Raw genomic sequence first — 17306 nt, 5'->3', positions numbered from 1 at the left:
GGGCCTTTCTCTCACTTTTAATTTAATCAACCACAAGTCACTGAAATTAAACAAATTGTCTCACCTATGTTTTATTTAAAGATCTAGGACACTAACTGCAAGTGTTTAAATCTGCTGGAATTTTTCATATTCCCAAATGTATTCAAATATGTCTAAACCATTTCAAATCCCGGATAATGAGCTCCCAAACTGTTATAGGATAAATCCTCCTGCTTAATTTAAACCAGCAACACAGAAAAGATTTTTCCCGTGCAGTAATCTGTGAAAATTCGAGAGGCCAAGAACTGTATAAAGTAAAAATTGACAACCTTATTTCTTAAAGTATAACAGATAATAATTAACTAACAACTATTTACAACTCCTTCCTCTAACCTATCTTTTACCTTCCCTTATCTGATACAAGTCTGATAAACACCCCCCAACTAAGATTTACCAAAAATTAATGTTTTCAAAACCAGCCAGCTGTTGAATCTTCTATTTAGATCTTCCTGTGTCTTCTTTTCTTCTTCTTAGGGATTATTCTTCACAGGTCACGGATAGATAAAGGTACCTTTAAAAGAGCAATTCTCCAGGCTGTCTGCAGATGTCGTTGGCTTGGCAGTTCTCCCCCCAGTTTTCCCTGGTTTTATACCCCCAAAGCATTAAATTGTGTCATTGGCTTTTAAGATTGTCAATTTACTGAATTCAAACTTGATTGGAGTTTGGTATTTTTTGGGATATAATTTAAATTGATTGGCCTCATTAGAATCTGTTTTGTCATTTCCAGGCAAGCCAACTAATCTAGCTTTTGACCAAGTGTGACACTGTTACCTTATTCAGAACATTTGGTGCTGTCAGGTAGTTCTGCTAGCTTTTAACTCTCTTAAAGGGACAGTACACCCACATCTTCATAACAATGTACACTGAGAGGATAACCACACCCACTAAAAGGTGATCACCCCTTTGTTCATCTGATCTACTATCTGCTGCAGATTGATGAAATAACTCCATGAAGTCAGTAACCTGTCACCAAGTCACCCTTTATGTACACCTGCATAGTACATGACACTGACCCAGCTAGCTGACTCCTAGAGTGATCAGACCCCCGACACTCTTGTATATATCTGTCAGCCAGGGCTCCCTGATTGAACCAAGTTAACAGTCCCAATCAGGGAACTCACATTCTATGAGGTCCACCTGGCTGACCTTGTTACAATCACTACAACTAGCTTGGTATCTTGATATCTGTGGGCGGCACGGTGGCACAGTGGTTAGCACTATTTGCCTCACAGCACCTGAGACCTGGGTTCAATTCCTGCCTCAGGCGACTGACTGTGTGGAGTTTGCACGTTCTTCCTCTGTCTGCGTGGGTTTCCTCCTGGTACTCCGGTTTCCTCCCACAGTCCAAAGATGTGCAGGTTAGGTGAATTGGCCATGCTAAATTTCCCGTAGTGTTAGGTAAGGGGTAAATGTAGGGGCATGGGTGGGTTGCGCTTCGGCGGGTCGGTGTGGACTTGTTGGGCCGAAGGGCCTGAATCCACACTGTAATGTAATCTAATCTAATCTTTAAACAAGTAAAAGTCACTGAAGTCACAGAGGACCATTAGAGTCCTCTCTCATTTAGAGAGAGAGACAACTGCTGATGGGTTTAATTTGAGGGTCAATGCACTTCGGGCTAGGGGTAAAGTTGAGGAGATTGGACATTCATGGCTACTGTAAAACATCTAGAAATGTTTCATTGTATTTAAGCTGTTAAATAAGTATCAGTAGCCGGTGTTAGCATTATGGCCGATAGTTTATTTTTATCTAACCTATTTCTTTTCTCTGTTTGCAGAGACCAGAATAAAGGGGGATAATCCTAAAAGCCCTTAACAAGCTGTTGAAATAGATAGATGTTGGTTAATGGAGGGCATTTGAGGGTTAGGGAAATGGAGTTGATACCGATTACCCACAATCTAACTGAAATCCAAACTGGCTCAAAGGGCTTAAAAGCTGACTACATTTATTGGCTATTGGTATTAGGCAGTGAAAACATTGATATTAATTGTTCTCCATGGAGAAATAACAAATAAAAAAAAAACAAGAAAACATCATAGCTTGCTGTGGCATTGCATAAATTGCTGTTCAGAAATAAAACTATTATTGGTATTTCTCAGCTGGTTTCTACCTTGCTGGTCAGACGTGAACTTGGCTTGTCAGCACATACTTTGCCCCAAGAGTTTAAGATGAGATGAGCTTCCTGCGTAGACCAAATCTTACAGACAGCAGCATCATTAACTAAATGAGAATAATCCCACGTGGAAGGGAGGAACATTGCAATTACAGGCTGGAAGTTCCTGTGTGTCACATTTCCTAATTATTCTAGGAATAAAAATAAAAACTAATTGCCAAGTGGCCTGTTTAGCTGAATACAGAACACTGTTCCAACTAGGTTAAGAAACAGCTGAGATGTACTCAATATAATTAAACATAGAATGCATCTTACGATGATGGAGAGGTTTCATCACTGGATTTTTTGTTCTTTTATTAAAATTGTTTCCAGTAAGTGAATAGATATACAGAATACTAATATTAAGGTTTGGTTTTTGGTTCTACACCAAGGCAAACTTGGTCAAGTATCTATCGCATTAGAAAAGATAATGGGGGAAAGGGAAGTTCAGTGGGATAGATTGTGCTGATCCTTAACCTAAACACACTCTTTGGTCGACTGAAACTTGTTGGTCTTCCAGAGCAAGGAGTTGACCCTGACCAAGTGTCGCAGACTAGCACATTCCATGGTCCAGGACTACATGCTGAGGGATGCACTAAATCTTGGGGCACATGCCACTAAGGTGCAGTGGGGAAAAACCATCGTTTGAGGTCTTTCTGCCAAATTAAACTAGGGTCCAGGTAACGGGCTTTCCTGGTGCCCCAAATGTATGTAAATATAGTCTGGTTCAAGTAAGAGATGTCTTGGTTTGTTTTTTGGGTAGAGTCAAATTCCAATGTTTGTTTGTTTTCTTCATATGGTACTGTGCAAAACCGAACTGCTCTAGTGAGTGTGTGTGTGTGTGTGTGTGTATGCATATTTACGTACAGTATATACACTTTTTATGATAAATTAAAAAGAATTGATTGCCTCAACTCAAAGAAAGCAGAATAAAAGATGGGTTGGAGTAGAAACCTCAGGGGTTATAGCTTCAGGGTAAGGGGTCAGCCCTTTAAAACTGCAATAAGGAGAAATCTCTTCACTCAGAAGATGTCAATCTCCTACCTCAGAGGAGTACGGATGTTAAGTGGTTGAGTATGTTCAAAACTGAGATTGGCAGAATTTTGGGGATGAAAGAAAACAAAGGATAAGAGAATAAGTCAGAGAAGTAGAATCGATATAATTGAATGGTGGAGCCCAAGACTTATCACTGTTTCAACGTATCTTCTTTAAAGTGCAAGGGAACCATATTGATGTTCTGTCCATCATGGATTATTGATGGATATAATCTTGATGGATGTACAACGCCCAGGTGCTCTACCCTCAGGATCGAGACAGCCAAATGTAGGAAGTCTTTTTGACACAAGCTCAATCTGAGCAGAACAGCCAGTTCCATTTAGTCCCATATTGCTGGCTAATCTCAAAGGACTGTCAGTTAGCCGTATTGTTAAATTGCAGTTAACTTGCATCAATACAATGTAAAAGCTCAATTGGTGCCAGTGTAACTTGTGTTGTTTGAAAGCAGAGTGAGACGGTCACTCTCGGGTACACACTACATTCAGCAGCAGAGTGAAGCCACCTCATAGACTATTAGCAGAGAAGGAAACTGTTGTTCATCTGCTGGCTCTTTGAAAAAGATAACTAATTATTCTAACTTCAATGCTGTTTCTTACAAATACTTTCCTTTCAAGTATTGTTCAATTAACTTTGGAAATTAATTATCTGCTCCTCCTCCATTTTAGACAGTACTTCCCAGGTTGTAAGGAAAGGTAAAATTGCTGTCATCGTACCAGACCATAGGGCTGCTATATCTCAGTAGAGAGGGGGGGAGACTGATGGTGGTTTAACCTGAGGCAAGGTGAGAGGTTAAGAAGGATAGTCCTTCTTGGTAACCTGAGTGGGCAGAGGAATTGAACCCAAGCTGTTGGTGTCACTCTGCATCACAAACCAGCCTCGTCTCTTTCATCTCTTCAGATCTGTAATAACCTACTCGACTGTAAAAACAAAACTCCCAATAACTCTCCCGCTTCCAGTTCACCATGCACACCTGAATATTTTAAATATGTACCTGCTAATATTCATTTAACCCAACAGTAAGAAAATTGGGCAACCTGTTTCTAGGTGATTCCATCTTTCTGAGCTCCTTCCATATGCTGGGCTAGTGCAATCCTTTGTACCCAGGAGCTACAAGACACGAACAGACCCATCTGTCTTGAACAATTTATAGGACAAGCTGTCTGCAGGTAAATGATCTTTACAAACAGAACTTCAATATCTCCTGGCTGCCACCACCACAGTCATGTCCCCCTTTAAAACTGAATCAAAGCTGATTAATTTGGAAAGAAAGGTCAGTCACAGACTCATGTGGAGATCAGGGAAGCCTAAAAACTGAATGAATTTAGGTTGTTCCAAGACTGACAGCTATAGAAAGCTTAATTACAGTGTTTGAAGCTGCGCTAGATTATATTTAGAAACAAATGTTCTTTTGAACCCAAATGTTGTTCTTGCTATAATGAATGAGTCTGGAACCTGGGTGTAGACTAAGAATTGAATAATACATTCTTCTGAGTAATAGCTACTTTACAGAGCTGATGACATGCAGAGCTGGCCTGAGTTGGATAGAATATTTTGTTCATCAGCATCCACATAATGCACTAATTGAGGGTTCTGGGGTAAAAGCAGGAAAGTGAAGTTGCGGTTTACCAGATAAGCTATGATATCATTGAATGGCAGAATGACTTGATGGGCTGAATGGCCAATCTGCTCCTTTACTTTATGGTCTTACCTGCTGCATTTTTCACTTAGATTCATAGAAAACACAATGACAAGTTTTTTTTTGTCATTTGCCAGTTTGTGTTGTCTAATGTCAGAAAATTTCTGTTGTTGCCTAATTTCTTAAAAAGAGAACTGTAATTCACAAAAACAGACATTACAAAAAAATTGTTTTAATGTCTCTTCAACACACATGCTCCATCTCCTCGATGAAGATCTGTACTTAGAGTCATAGAGTCATAGAACATAGAACATAGAAGAATACAGCGCAGTACTGGCCTTTCGGCCCTTGATGTTGCACCGATCCAAGCCCACCTAACCTACACTAGCCCACTATTCTCCATATGCCTATCCAATGCCCGCTGAAATGCCCATAATGAGGGAGAGTCCACCACTGCTACTGGCAGGGCATTCCATGAACTCACGACACGCTGAGTAAAGAACCTACCCCTAACATCTGTCCTATACCAACTCCCCCTTAATTTAAAGCTATGCCCCCTCATAATAGCTGACTCCATACGTGGAAAAAGATCATCTGAAGCTTCCCTCACACCCACCTCAGTCCTGAACATTATACCCAAAAAGTTGACTTCTCCATCTCCTGATGCTGCCTGACATGCTGTGGTCTTGCAGCCTCCTGCTTGTCTACCTTGGATTCCAGCATCAGCAGTTTTTTGACTTTAATTCTTTAGATGGCAAGACTGTTCTATGAAGTGAGATTGGGCAAACTGGACCGTATTCTCTATTGTTTCAAAGAATGAAATATGATCTCAGAAACTTACAAAATATTTCAAGGGGTAAATATCACAGATACAGGCTCCTGATTGGGAAGTCTAGAACTGGGGTACACAATTTAAAAATAATGTAATGGCTACTTTAGTTCTAAGTGCAATATTCCAAAACCAAAAAGAATTCCCTTCTCTATTCCACATCGGTTTTGACTTAGCTGCGGCTTCAATTTCCAGTTTTAAGACTTTGATAGCCTCATCTTCATTTGTCATATAACTGAGCTTTCAGCTTCATACAAACCTTTCCCAAGTTATGGGTGTTACTCCACGCTCCCACAAGAAATTTTAGAAGCTTCTATCTGAAAGCCTAAAGCATTATGCAGAAGGGATGCCCCAATGGTATTATTACTAGACTATTGATCCAGAGACCCATGTATTGCTCTGGGGAGCCACATTTGAATCCTGCCTGAGCAGATGGTGGAATCTGAATTCAAAAATCTTGAATCAATAGCATAATGATGATCATGAAATTACTGTTGTTTGTCAAATAAATCTGTCTGTCCACCAATAGAATTCTCTCTAAGATTTTGCCCACAACAGAAGTGAGACTCACCGGTCTATAGTTACTAGGGTTATCCCTACTCCCCTTTTTGAACAAGGGGACCACATTTGCTATCCTCCAGTCTTCTGGCACTATTCCTGTAGACACTGAGGACATAAAAATCAAGGCCAATGGTTCTGCAATCTCCTCCCTTGCTTCCCGGAGAATCCTAGGATAAATGCCATCAGGCCCAGGGGGCTTATCTATTTTCACCCTTTCCAGAATTTCCAACACCTCTTCTCTACATACCTCAAAGCCATCCATTCTACTTAATTGTGACTCAGTATTCACATTGACAACAATGTCCTGTTCCTGATTGAATTCTGACGAAAAGTATTCATTCAGTGTCTCCCCAATCTCTTCAGCCTCCACACACAACTTCCCACTACTATCCTTGACTGGACCTATTCATACCCTAGTCATTCTTTTATTCCTGGCATACCTATAGAAAGCCTTAGGGTTTTCCCTAATCTTACCAACTAAGGACCTTTCATGTCCCCTCCTTGCTGCTCTTAGCTCTCTATCATAGAGATGTATAGCATGGAAACAGACTCTTCGGTCCAACCCATCCATGCCGACGAAATATTCCAACCCAATCTAGTCCCACCTGCCAGCATCCGGCCCATATCCCTCCAAATCCTTCCTATTCAAATACCCATCCAGATGCATTTTAAGTGTTGCAATTGTACCAGCCTCCACCACTTCCTCTGGCAGCTCATTCCATACCTATACCACCCTCTGTATGAAAAAGTTGCCCCTTAGGTCTCTTTTATATCTTTTCCCTCTCACCCTAAACCTATGCCGTTTAGTTCTGGACTCCCCGACCCCAGGGAAAAGACTTTATCTATTTATCCAATCCATGCCCCTCATGATTTTATAGACCTCTATAAGGTCACCCCTCAGCCTCAGATGCTCCAGAGAAAACAGCACCAGCCTGTTCAATCTCTCCCTATAGCTCAAAACCTCCAACCCTGGCAACATCCTTGTAAATCTTTTCTGAACCCTTTCAAATTTCACAACATCTTTCCAATAGGAAGACCAGAATTGCACGCAATATTCCACAGTTGCCTAGCCAATGTCCTGTACAGCTACAACATGACATCCCAACTCCTGTACTCAATGCTCTGACCAATAAAGAAAAGCATACCAAATGCCTTCTTCACTATCCTATCTGCCTGCGACTCTACTTTCAAGGAGCTATGAACCTGCACTCCAAGGTCTCCTTGTTCAGCAACACTCCCTAGGACCTTACTATTAAGTGTATAAGTCCTGCTAAAATTTGGTTTCCCACAATGTAACACTTCACATTCATCTAAATTAAACTCCATCTGCCACTCCTCGGCCCATTGGTCCAACTGATCAAGATCCCGTTGTAATCTGAGGTAACCTTCTTTGATGGGAGAAAGTGAGGACTGCAGATGCTGGAGACCAGAGCTGAAAAATGTGGTGCTGGAAAAACACAGCAGGCCAGGCAGCATCCAAGGAGCAGGAGAATTGACGTTTCGGGCATAAGCCCTTCTTCAGGAACCTTCTTTGATGTCCACTACACCTCCAATTTTGGTGTCATCTGCAAACTGTACACTGATTAGATGGCTGGATTTGAAAGCACAGTTTTGCAGTTTTAGTAAGGGAGATGTGGACCATTTTTACCAAATATTTGTATAACTTTGCAAAAGTTCCCTAAGAACTCTATGACTTAAACAATTATCATTGACTTCAGTAGTTCCTATAATTCCATCATTGTTCCCAAAACATTCCAATGTTAAAAAGAGTCGGAGATTTGCAAATCTGAACAGGGAGAATGTATCTTTCAAAAAGAAATCAGCTTTTATTCTGCATTGAGCATTTGCAAGTTGTATGGAGCTTAAATGATGGCTGTTAACCAAATGTTTGAGGATTATGATGTTTAACGTAGGTCTTTGGGAAAATGATAATGAATGCTATTGATAACTTGCTGCAATTCCTTTGTATTCACAAATTAAAATGCACCTCCATGCATCAGTGTCTCGGTAGCTCTGCATCATCTATGCAATTGTAAAGGGAGTTTGACTGTTTCATTGTGTACTGCATTGTCAATTGGCTGACTTATTGTAATAATACTGTAACAGTGTACACGTGAAATCATTAATGTGAGAAATGAAAGCATCCATCAAGCTTTGTATAGCTTGAATGAACCCGAAGTACACAATATCAAAATTCCCCCTTGCCCTCCCATTGATCAGAGGGATGCCAAGAAGCAATGTCAATTTACCTCACATCTCACCAAAAGTAGGAGAACACATTTTTTAAAAATGGGAATATTTCATGAAGAGTTTAAATAGAATAAATGCAGAGAACCTGGGGTTCCCTGTGGCTGATGTGTCTATAATTAATAAGCACAGATTTAAGATGAATGAAAGAAGACCCAGAGGGGTCATAAGGATTATTTCATTTTATTTGCAATGGATGATTAAGATTTTGAATGCATCACCAGTTGAATACAAATTCAATCATTCCCTTCAAAGAGAGTTGAATAAATACTTAAGGAGAAAAATTTCAGGGATATGGAGAAAGAGCAGGGAGAATGGGATTAACTGAACTGCTATTTAAAGAAAGCAATGTGGACTGGACAGGCTGAATGGTGCCCTTTTGTGCTACACTAATCTATGATTCTTCAGTGCTAAATGACTTGACAGGCAAAACTAACTGGGGGATCGGTAGATGGTAGGATTTCAATGCAGCAAAGAGCAAATTACTACAGATACTGGAATCTGTACTGAAAACAAAAAAAATCAATAGTGGGTCAGATAGCATCCATGGAGAGAGAGCAAAATAATGTTTTGAGTCTAACTGACTCTTCATCAGAGCTGATGTGAATTGTGGAGGGGGCAGCATTTATGCAATGTTAGACAGCTTAATAGCACGGTGTAAAGGCAATAATTTCTCTCTCAATGTCAACAAAATGAAGGAGCAAGTCATTGACTTTAGGAACTGGAGTGGAGGATGCCCCTGCACGTATCAATGGTGCTGAGATGGAGGTGGTTGAGACCTTCAAATTCCGAGGAGTAAATATCACAAATGATCTATCCTGTTCCATCCATGTCAACACTACAATCAAGAAAGTGCCTCTACTTCCTCAGAAAACTAAGGAAATTTCACATGTCCACAATGACTCTTACCAATTTTTACAAATGTGCCATAGAAAGATTACTATCCAGATGCATCACAGCTTGGCATGTCAACTGCTCTGCCCAATTTCACAAGAAATTACAGAGAGTTGTGAACACAGCCCAGTCCATTATGAAAACCAGCCTTCCTTCCATTGACTCAATCTACACTTCCCACTGCCTCAAGAAAGCAGCCAATATAAGACAGGATTTGGTGATTAGAGTTGAGCATATTGGTTTGGAAGAGGATGTTCCTGTTTGCCCATCTTTCTTGTTACATGATTTGGAGGATCTTGTAACAGTACCATTGGTGGTGCATTAAGATCCCTAGTGTTGCTTTGTGGTAGCCTGCTGTGGGTAGTTCAAACCTTTGAAGCACATATAGAAGTGCAGCTATCACCATTGTCTGTAACCCATCACCTTAGTATTGAGTTTGAAACATTGGTCTTCAAATGCTCTCATCATCAAATCGTTAAGTTTGAGGTGGCATATTGAAGTTAATGTTGAATTTCAGCATTGATATCCGCTTTCATTATGCAGGGATTTGAAAATTTGGAGAATTCAATTTTAGTAAAGGTCTTTTCCCCAGGGAAGGGGAATTCAAAAATAAGGGAAATATTTTTAAAGGTGAGAGGAGAAAACTTTAAATGGGACCTGATGGGCAACTTTTTCACACAGACAATCGTTCATATGTGGAAATGAACTGTCAGACGCAGTGGTAGATGCAGGTACAATTACAATGTTTAAACAATATTTGGACAGGAACATGAATAGGGAAGGTTTAGAGAGATATGGGCCAAATGCAGGTAAATGAGACTAATTTAGTTTGGGAAACTTAGTCAGCATGGACAAGTTCGAGGCAAAGGGGTTTGTTTCCGTGCTGTATAACTGTATAACTCTGATCACAGATCCCTCCCACTCCAGTTATACTCTCTTTCATCAGAAGGAAGATACAAAAGTTTGAAGACACTTATCAACAGAAACAGCTTCTTCCCCACTGTTATCAGACTTCTCATGTGTTAGAGTTGATCTTTCTCTGCACCTTCTCTGTAGCTATAACAGTATATTTTTGCATTCTGTTCTATTACCCTGATGTACTTGTGTAAGGCAATGATTTGTCTGGTTAGCACACAAAACAATACTTTTCACTGTATCTTGGTACATGTGACAATAATAAATCAAATGCGTGCATAAGAGGTACAGTTAGTAAGTTTGCAGACACCAAAATTGAAGGTATAGTGGACAGTGAAGAGAGTTACCTCAGATTACAACAGGATCTTGACTGATGGGCCTATGGGCTGAGAAGTGGCAGATGGAGTTTAATTCAGATAAATGCAAGGTGCTGGATTTTGGGAAAGCAAATCAGAGCAGGACTTATACACTTCATGGTAAGGTCCTGGGGAGTGTTGCTGAACAAAGAGACCTTAGAGTCCAGGTTCATAGCTCTTTGAAAGTGGAGTCGCAAGTAGATAGGATAGTGAAGAAGGCATTTGGTATGCTTTTCTTTATTGATCAGAGTATTGAGTACAGGAGTTAGGAGGTCATGTTGCGGCTGTACAGGACATTGGTATAGGTTTAGGGTGAGAGGGGAAGATATAAAAGAGACCTAAGGGGCAACTTTTGCACGCAGAGGGTGGTACGTGTATGGAATGAGCTGCCAGAGAACAATTGCAACATCTAAGAGGCATTTGGATGGGTATATGAATAGGAAGGGTTTGGAGGGATATGGGCCAGGTGCTGGCAGGTGTGACTAGATTGGGTTGGGATATCTGGTCAGCATGGACGGGTTAGATCGAAGGGTCTGTTTCCATGCTGTACATCTCTACGACTCTATAAATCAAAGATTTCAATGAATGGTGGAACAGGTTCAAGGGGCTGAATGGCCTACTCCTGTTGCTATGTTCCTATGTAGACTCAGTTTATTCAGTATCGTAGCACAACCTTCGCATCCTGGGGACAAATCGCATGAACATTCGTTGTACTGATTCCAATTCACTTATATCCCTCCCTAAATATGGAGACCAGAATTGAATACAATATTCCAGGCATGGGTCTCACTAAAACCCTGGACATTAGAAGCAAGACTTTTTTTATCCTTCTACTCCAATCCCCTTGCATGAAAGACCAACATGGCAGTTGTTTCCTTAATCTCCAAACTGTTGGCATGTTGTCCTTCTGGTTCTTTGTACAAGTTCAGCTAAGTCTCTCTGATCATCATTATTTCAAAGTTCAATGTCTTAAGAACTGAAGCAGTATTTTACCCTGATGATGCAATCTCCACTATGGAATCCCAGTATTAATCTGGACGTGATACAGAAAAATTCTCCCTTCACAAACACTTCAAGAGTATATGCCTACTGCGTTTTTACCAGCCCTTCTTTAAACCCAATAAAGGAAAACATTAGTAATGATGTTACAATAATAGCAGTGCATGAAACTCTTGCTGGACTCCTTCTAATATTGACCTCAAAAACAGCACAATTATAACTGTTTTAAATTTTAAAACCTAGGACAGCATCAGGTGAAAGCAATCCCAAACTCAAACCCAGATTCTATTACTATTTCTAAATGACTTAAAACCTTGTCATTTTTTGGTTGGATGCTGTATTCATTATTCTAAATAAAAACCTTTGATCTGGACAGTAACTTTGTGGATCCTCCCAGGTGTTTATTCCACATATTTATAACAGTGTGCATAAACCAGTTGACTTTGACCTGTTTAGGTAATGACTTTGTAAGTATTTCATGACACAGATCATTCACCCTTTCTTGTCTGTACATGTCAAGCGAGACACATCTAGCCTAATTCTGCTTTCCAGCTCTTGATCAGTAGCTCTGAAGGTTATATAGGTCAAGTGTATATCCAAGTTTTTTGGGATGAAGGTTTCTGCCTCTAACAGTGAGTTCCAGAACTCCGCTACCTTCCAGGTGAAAATAATTCTCCTTCAGACAGGCAGCCTTCGAGTCTTTCAGAAGAGAAAGAGGCCCTTCAGCCTATCATGGCTGTACTCATCATCAAACACCTATCTATTCTAATCCCATTTTCCAGCACTTGGCACACAGTTATGTATGCTACGGAGATTCAAGTAATCTTCTAAATACTTCTTAAATGTAGTAATGGTTCCTGTCTCTACCACCCTTTCAGAAGTAAATTACAGATACTCACCAACCTCTGAGTGAAAAACATCTTTCTTAAATCCTCTCCAACCCCTTTCCCTTTAGCTTAAATCTAATAAGTCAATAATTGTTGTTTCTTCCTAATTGGCCTATCTATGTCCCTGATTTTGTACACATCAGTAGGGTACCCCTCGGCCTTCTCTGCTCTAAGGAAAGCAAACCTAATTGATCTAGTATCTCTTCATAGCTGAATCACTCCAGACCAGGCAACATCCTGGTGAATCTCCTCTACGCCTTCTCCTGTACAATCATACTCTTCCTATAATGTAGTGATTAGATCCACACACAGAATTCCAGCTGTGGCCTAACTAATGTCTTATGCAGCTCCATCATAACTTCTTAGCTCTTGGACTCAATGCCCTGATTAATAAAGGCTATATCCTATATTCCTTCTTATCCACCTGCCCTGTTGCCCTCATGAATCCATGGGCATGCACACCAAGATCCCTCTGATTCTCTGTATATCACAGGATCCCACACTTCATTGAGTACTCAGTTGTCTTGTTTGTCCTCCCTGAATGAATCACCTTACATTTTTCAGAATTAAATTCCATTTTTTCTACTGTTCTGCTCATCTGACCAGGCTATCTATATCATCCTGGAGTCTCAAGTTTCCTGCTCGCTATTACCCACTACACCAATGTTTGTGTAAAAACCAAAAGTATTCTGTGGAAGGGTCACTGGACCTGAATCATTAACTCTGATTTCTCTCCACAGATGCTGCCAGCCCTCTGAGCTTTTCCAGCAATTTCTATTTTTGACACCAATGTCTGTGTCATCTATGAACTTTAGGAGAATTGACTTTTCGAGCATAAGCAGGAATGGGCTTACACTCGAAATGTCGATTCTCCTGCTCCTTGGATGCTGCCTGACCTGCTGTGCTTTTCCAGCGCCACACTGTTCGATTCTGATCTCCAGCATCTGCAGTGCTCACTTTCTCCTCATCTATGAACTTGTTGTTTAAATCTCCTACCTTCATGTCTAGACAATTCAGGAATATGGAAACAGAACTGGAGTAGGATGAATAGTCAGAAATCCAGCATCTACAGTGCTCACTTTCTCCTAATTGAGTAGTCAGAAATGCCAATATTCAATCAAGTACCAAAATTGGGCTGGACAGTGATTTTCTAAATTGAAACCTTTTTGAAATGCGTTACAATATATCTTTCTCAACTCAGACTTCTCTTCCTCCCTTTTGGAACCAGGGACTGTCACTTTTGACCAGCTCTTTCTCCTTAATTTGCTTAAAATCTCTTAGTAGATTTCCTTTGCATTGCAAGGCTGCCACCAACAACAACGTGATGATGACCAGAAACTCTGTTTGCAGTGATACTGACCGAGGGGACTTCTCCTCAATGGATCTGTGAGCCCAGCTACGAGAGCAAACCAGGTCTGGGTTTAACACAGTCCACCGGGAGTGTCAGCCTCGATTTTTATGTTTGTGTGGGACTTGAACCCACAACTTTCTGACTCAGAGATGGGAGAACGACTAACTGAGCTTGGAGCTGACGTCGAGATGCGGGGGAGGAAAATGTATGAGTCTGATCAAACGTGAAAATGCAGCAAATTTCTCCGAAACGTCGCTCCTTCCAACGGTGAGCATTTCAATGACGCTTCCAGCTTCGATTGCTTTACTATTCCAGAGGCATCTATGAGCGAGATTGCATTTAATCCGAGGACTGCGAGGTGGGGTCTACCCAAAACTGAAATGTAACTGCCCACGCACAGATCACCAGCAGCACTGTCTCAGAGAGACAACTGGGAAGCGTGGCTCACCAGGGTCAACGAGACTGCAAAGAACATTTCATTCCCAGTAACCAGTCTTTTTTTTAATACCTGCACTCACTTTAATGTCTTCGCCTCCAGTGAACCATTTCCAGTCCAGAATTGAAGATGGGTTACTGGACCTGAAATGTTGACTCTGGCTTTCTCTCCACAGACCCGCATAGTTTCTCCAACAATTCTTCTTTTAATGCCTGCACTCTTAATGTTCACTGACAAATTGACTGCTGGAATACTGCTTATTTAGAAATCATGAAATTGACAGGGTAAACCAAAATAAAAACAGGGAGTACTGGAGAAATTCAGCTGCTCTGGCAACGTCTGTAGAGAGAGAAAACAGAGTTAACGTTTCCAGTCTATATGACTTTTTTTTCAGAAACCCTCCGTTCCGTTCAAAATGGACTCGAAACGTTAATTCTGTTTCCCTCTCCACAGACGCTGCCAGACCTGCTGAGCTTTTGCAACATGCTCTGTTTTTATTTGGGATCCCCAGCATCCGCAGAACCTTATTTTGTTTAATGAGCACAGAGAGGCAAAATGGAAAATGCTGAAAATAGAAGACTGTGACAAAGAATGGGAATTAGGTGAAGGGATGAGAGAGTACATGCTTAAGTGAGATTTGTGGAAATGTCCCGTGTTAAATATTGATCGTTATTGCTTAATTTGTCGTTTTAGCATAGGCAATACACTACTGCTGAGCTCGACAGTCTGATTGAGGAATGTTTTAAGTACGAGGTGTGCCAGTCACTCTCAGTAAAGCTAATTCTACGAAAGCGGATAAGCGACCGACAAGTCTCCGACTGCTTTAAATCCCGATGTGACCCAAACATGCTCTGCCTGCTTGTTTTTTAAATTGTCGATTGGTTCCATCAAGATGATTTTACTTAAGTTTGTCTTAAACGGGCGATACTGAGCTATGCAAGAGACGCAGGGAAGCATTTTGCAAAAAAAATTAAAATGCATCTTCTGAAACGTCTCATGATTTCAGCACAAAATTCACAGGGCAAACGAAAAATTAAGTAGATGGTGAATGCCAGGCTGGTGCAGAGATCGCACAGTTCGCGTTCTGCATCAGCAGACCGCTAACTGCTCTAGTGCAGGACTGAAATCTGTTGCTCATTCTCATGTAGGCGAACTGGGCTAACATAAATAAACAAACCCTAAATAATACGGGCACGTGTGTATGTGGGAGAGAGACGTTTATACCCATATGCCCAAATTTCACTATTCATAACATTAATTTGCACTTCAAAGAGGAGGAAAGCTCCAATCTCCAATTTTTCCTTCACGGATCCAAGATCTTAGCTTTACAAAATTGTCTCACTAAATACGAAACGGCTGAGCAGGACTGGTACAGCTATTAATACAACAAAAAAATACAAATTCTCCCTTACCTTACGCAGGAAAGCCATTCGAGGCCGGTATTGTTGCCCTTGATTGAAGTTTCTGATGGTCATGTTTGTCTCTCTCTCAGGTTACAATGTCTCAAGCTTTCAGAACGAACTGTATCCAAGTGATGCTCGGAGAAGGGCCACTGCGCAGACTCGCCCTCACACGCCACACGCCACCCCCGGCTGCCAAGGCAACGGGCGGCGCGCGCCGGGGAGTCTGCGCACCAGCGAGAGGCCCCGCCCGGCACCATGCGCAGTCCCGCCGGCGACGGAGCAAAAGGCAACAACAACTTGCTGAATTTAAGGGGAGATGAGGGTTCAAGGGTTATTGTCACAGGGCTAGTCATCAGACTACAGTCTCACATTACGGGGTATGGCAGATGAAGTTTGAATTCAAAGAAAAAAACTCAAGTTTTAACTTCATTTGTGAGATTTGGGTGTCGCTGACGAGACCAGCATTTATTGCCCATCCCTAGTTACCCTTGAGAGGGTGGTGGTGAGCTGCCTTCTTTAACCACTGCAGTACTGTAGTGATCTGCGCATATTAGAATCCTCACAGCTAACTGGAAAGAAACTTTAGAACCTTGACCCAACCACACTTCAAGAATGGTGATAGATTTCCAAGTCGGGGTGATGAATGGCTGAGAGGGGATCTTGCAATTTTTGTTGGTGTTCCCATGCATCTGCTGCCAATTTCCTTCTATATGGCAGTGGTTATAGGTCTGGAGGGTGCTGTCGAAGGATCTTTGTGAATTTCTGCAGTTCATCTTGTAGATAGTACACTCTGCTGCTACTGAGCATCGGTGGTGAGGGAGTGGATTCTTCTGGATACAGTGCCAATCAAGCAGGCTGCTTTGTCCTGGATAGTGACAAGCTTCTTGAGTGTTGTTAGAGTAGCACTCATCCAGACAAGTGAGGAATATTCCATTACACTCTTGACTAGTGCCTTGTTGATGGTGAACAGGCTTTGAAAAATCATGAGGTGAGTTACTCAGTGCAGGATTCCTAGCCTCTAATCTGCTGTTGTGTTCACAATATTCGTATAACTAGTTCAGTCCAGCTTCTATTAATGGTAAACCCCAGGATATTGGTAGTAGTGGATTCGGTGATGATAATGGAATAGGACAATGGTTTGATTTTCTCTAAGAGATAGCCATTGCCTAGCATTAATGTGATATGACTGTTACTTGCCACTTATCAGTCAAGCCTGAATGTTGTCCAGGTCTTGCTGCAATTGCACATAGATTGCTTCTACTTTGAACTTTATGATAGAGGAAAGGTCATTGACGAAGCACTTGAAGATGGATGGCCCAGGGACACTACCTTGAGTAACACATGTAGAGGTATCCTGGAGCTGAGATGACTGATCACTAACAACCACAACCATCTCCCTACGTGCCAGGTATGACTTCAACCAGTGAGAGTTCACCTTTGACTCCCCTTAATTCCAGTTTTGATAGGGTTCCTTGGTGTTACACTTGGTCAAATGTGGCCTTAATGTTAAGGCCAGTCACTCTTACCTCACCTGTGGAATTCAGCTCT

The 17306-nt window shown here is 41.3% G+C and overlaps 1 protein-coding gene across 1 annotated transcript in view; it reads right to left on the bottom strand.

Moving 5' to 3' along the window:
- Positions 1-15928, bottom strand: part of rgs9b (regulator of G protein signaling 9b) — a 91422-nt gene extending 75494 nt beyond the window's left edge. Inside the window, exon 1 of the mRNA XM_043715031.1 lies at positions 15768-15928. Coding sequence (XP_043570966.1) covers positions 15768-15830 — 63 coding nt within the window. The 5' untranslated portion in view covers positions 15831-15928. The remainder of the gene's footprint in view (positions 1-15767) is intronic.
- Between the last annotated feature and the right edge of the window lie 1378 nt (positions 15929-17306).

Source organism: Chiloscyllium plagiosum, chromosome 24, assembly GCF_004010195.1.
Source record: "Chiloscyllium plagiosum isolate BGI_BamShark_2017 chromosome 24, ASM401019v2, whole genome shotgun sequence".
NCBI classification, from domain to species: domain Eukaryota; kingdom Metazoa; phylum Chordata; class Chondrichthyes; order Orectolobiformes; family Hemiscylliidae; genus Chiloscyllium; species Chiloscyllium plagiosum.
This window is presented reverse-complemented; position numbering and strand designations above follow the sequence as displayed.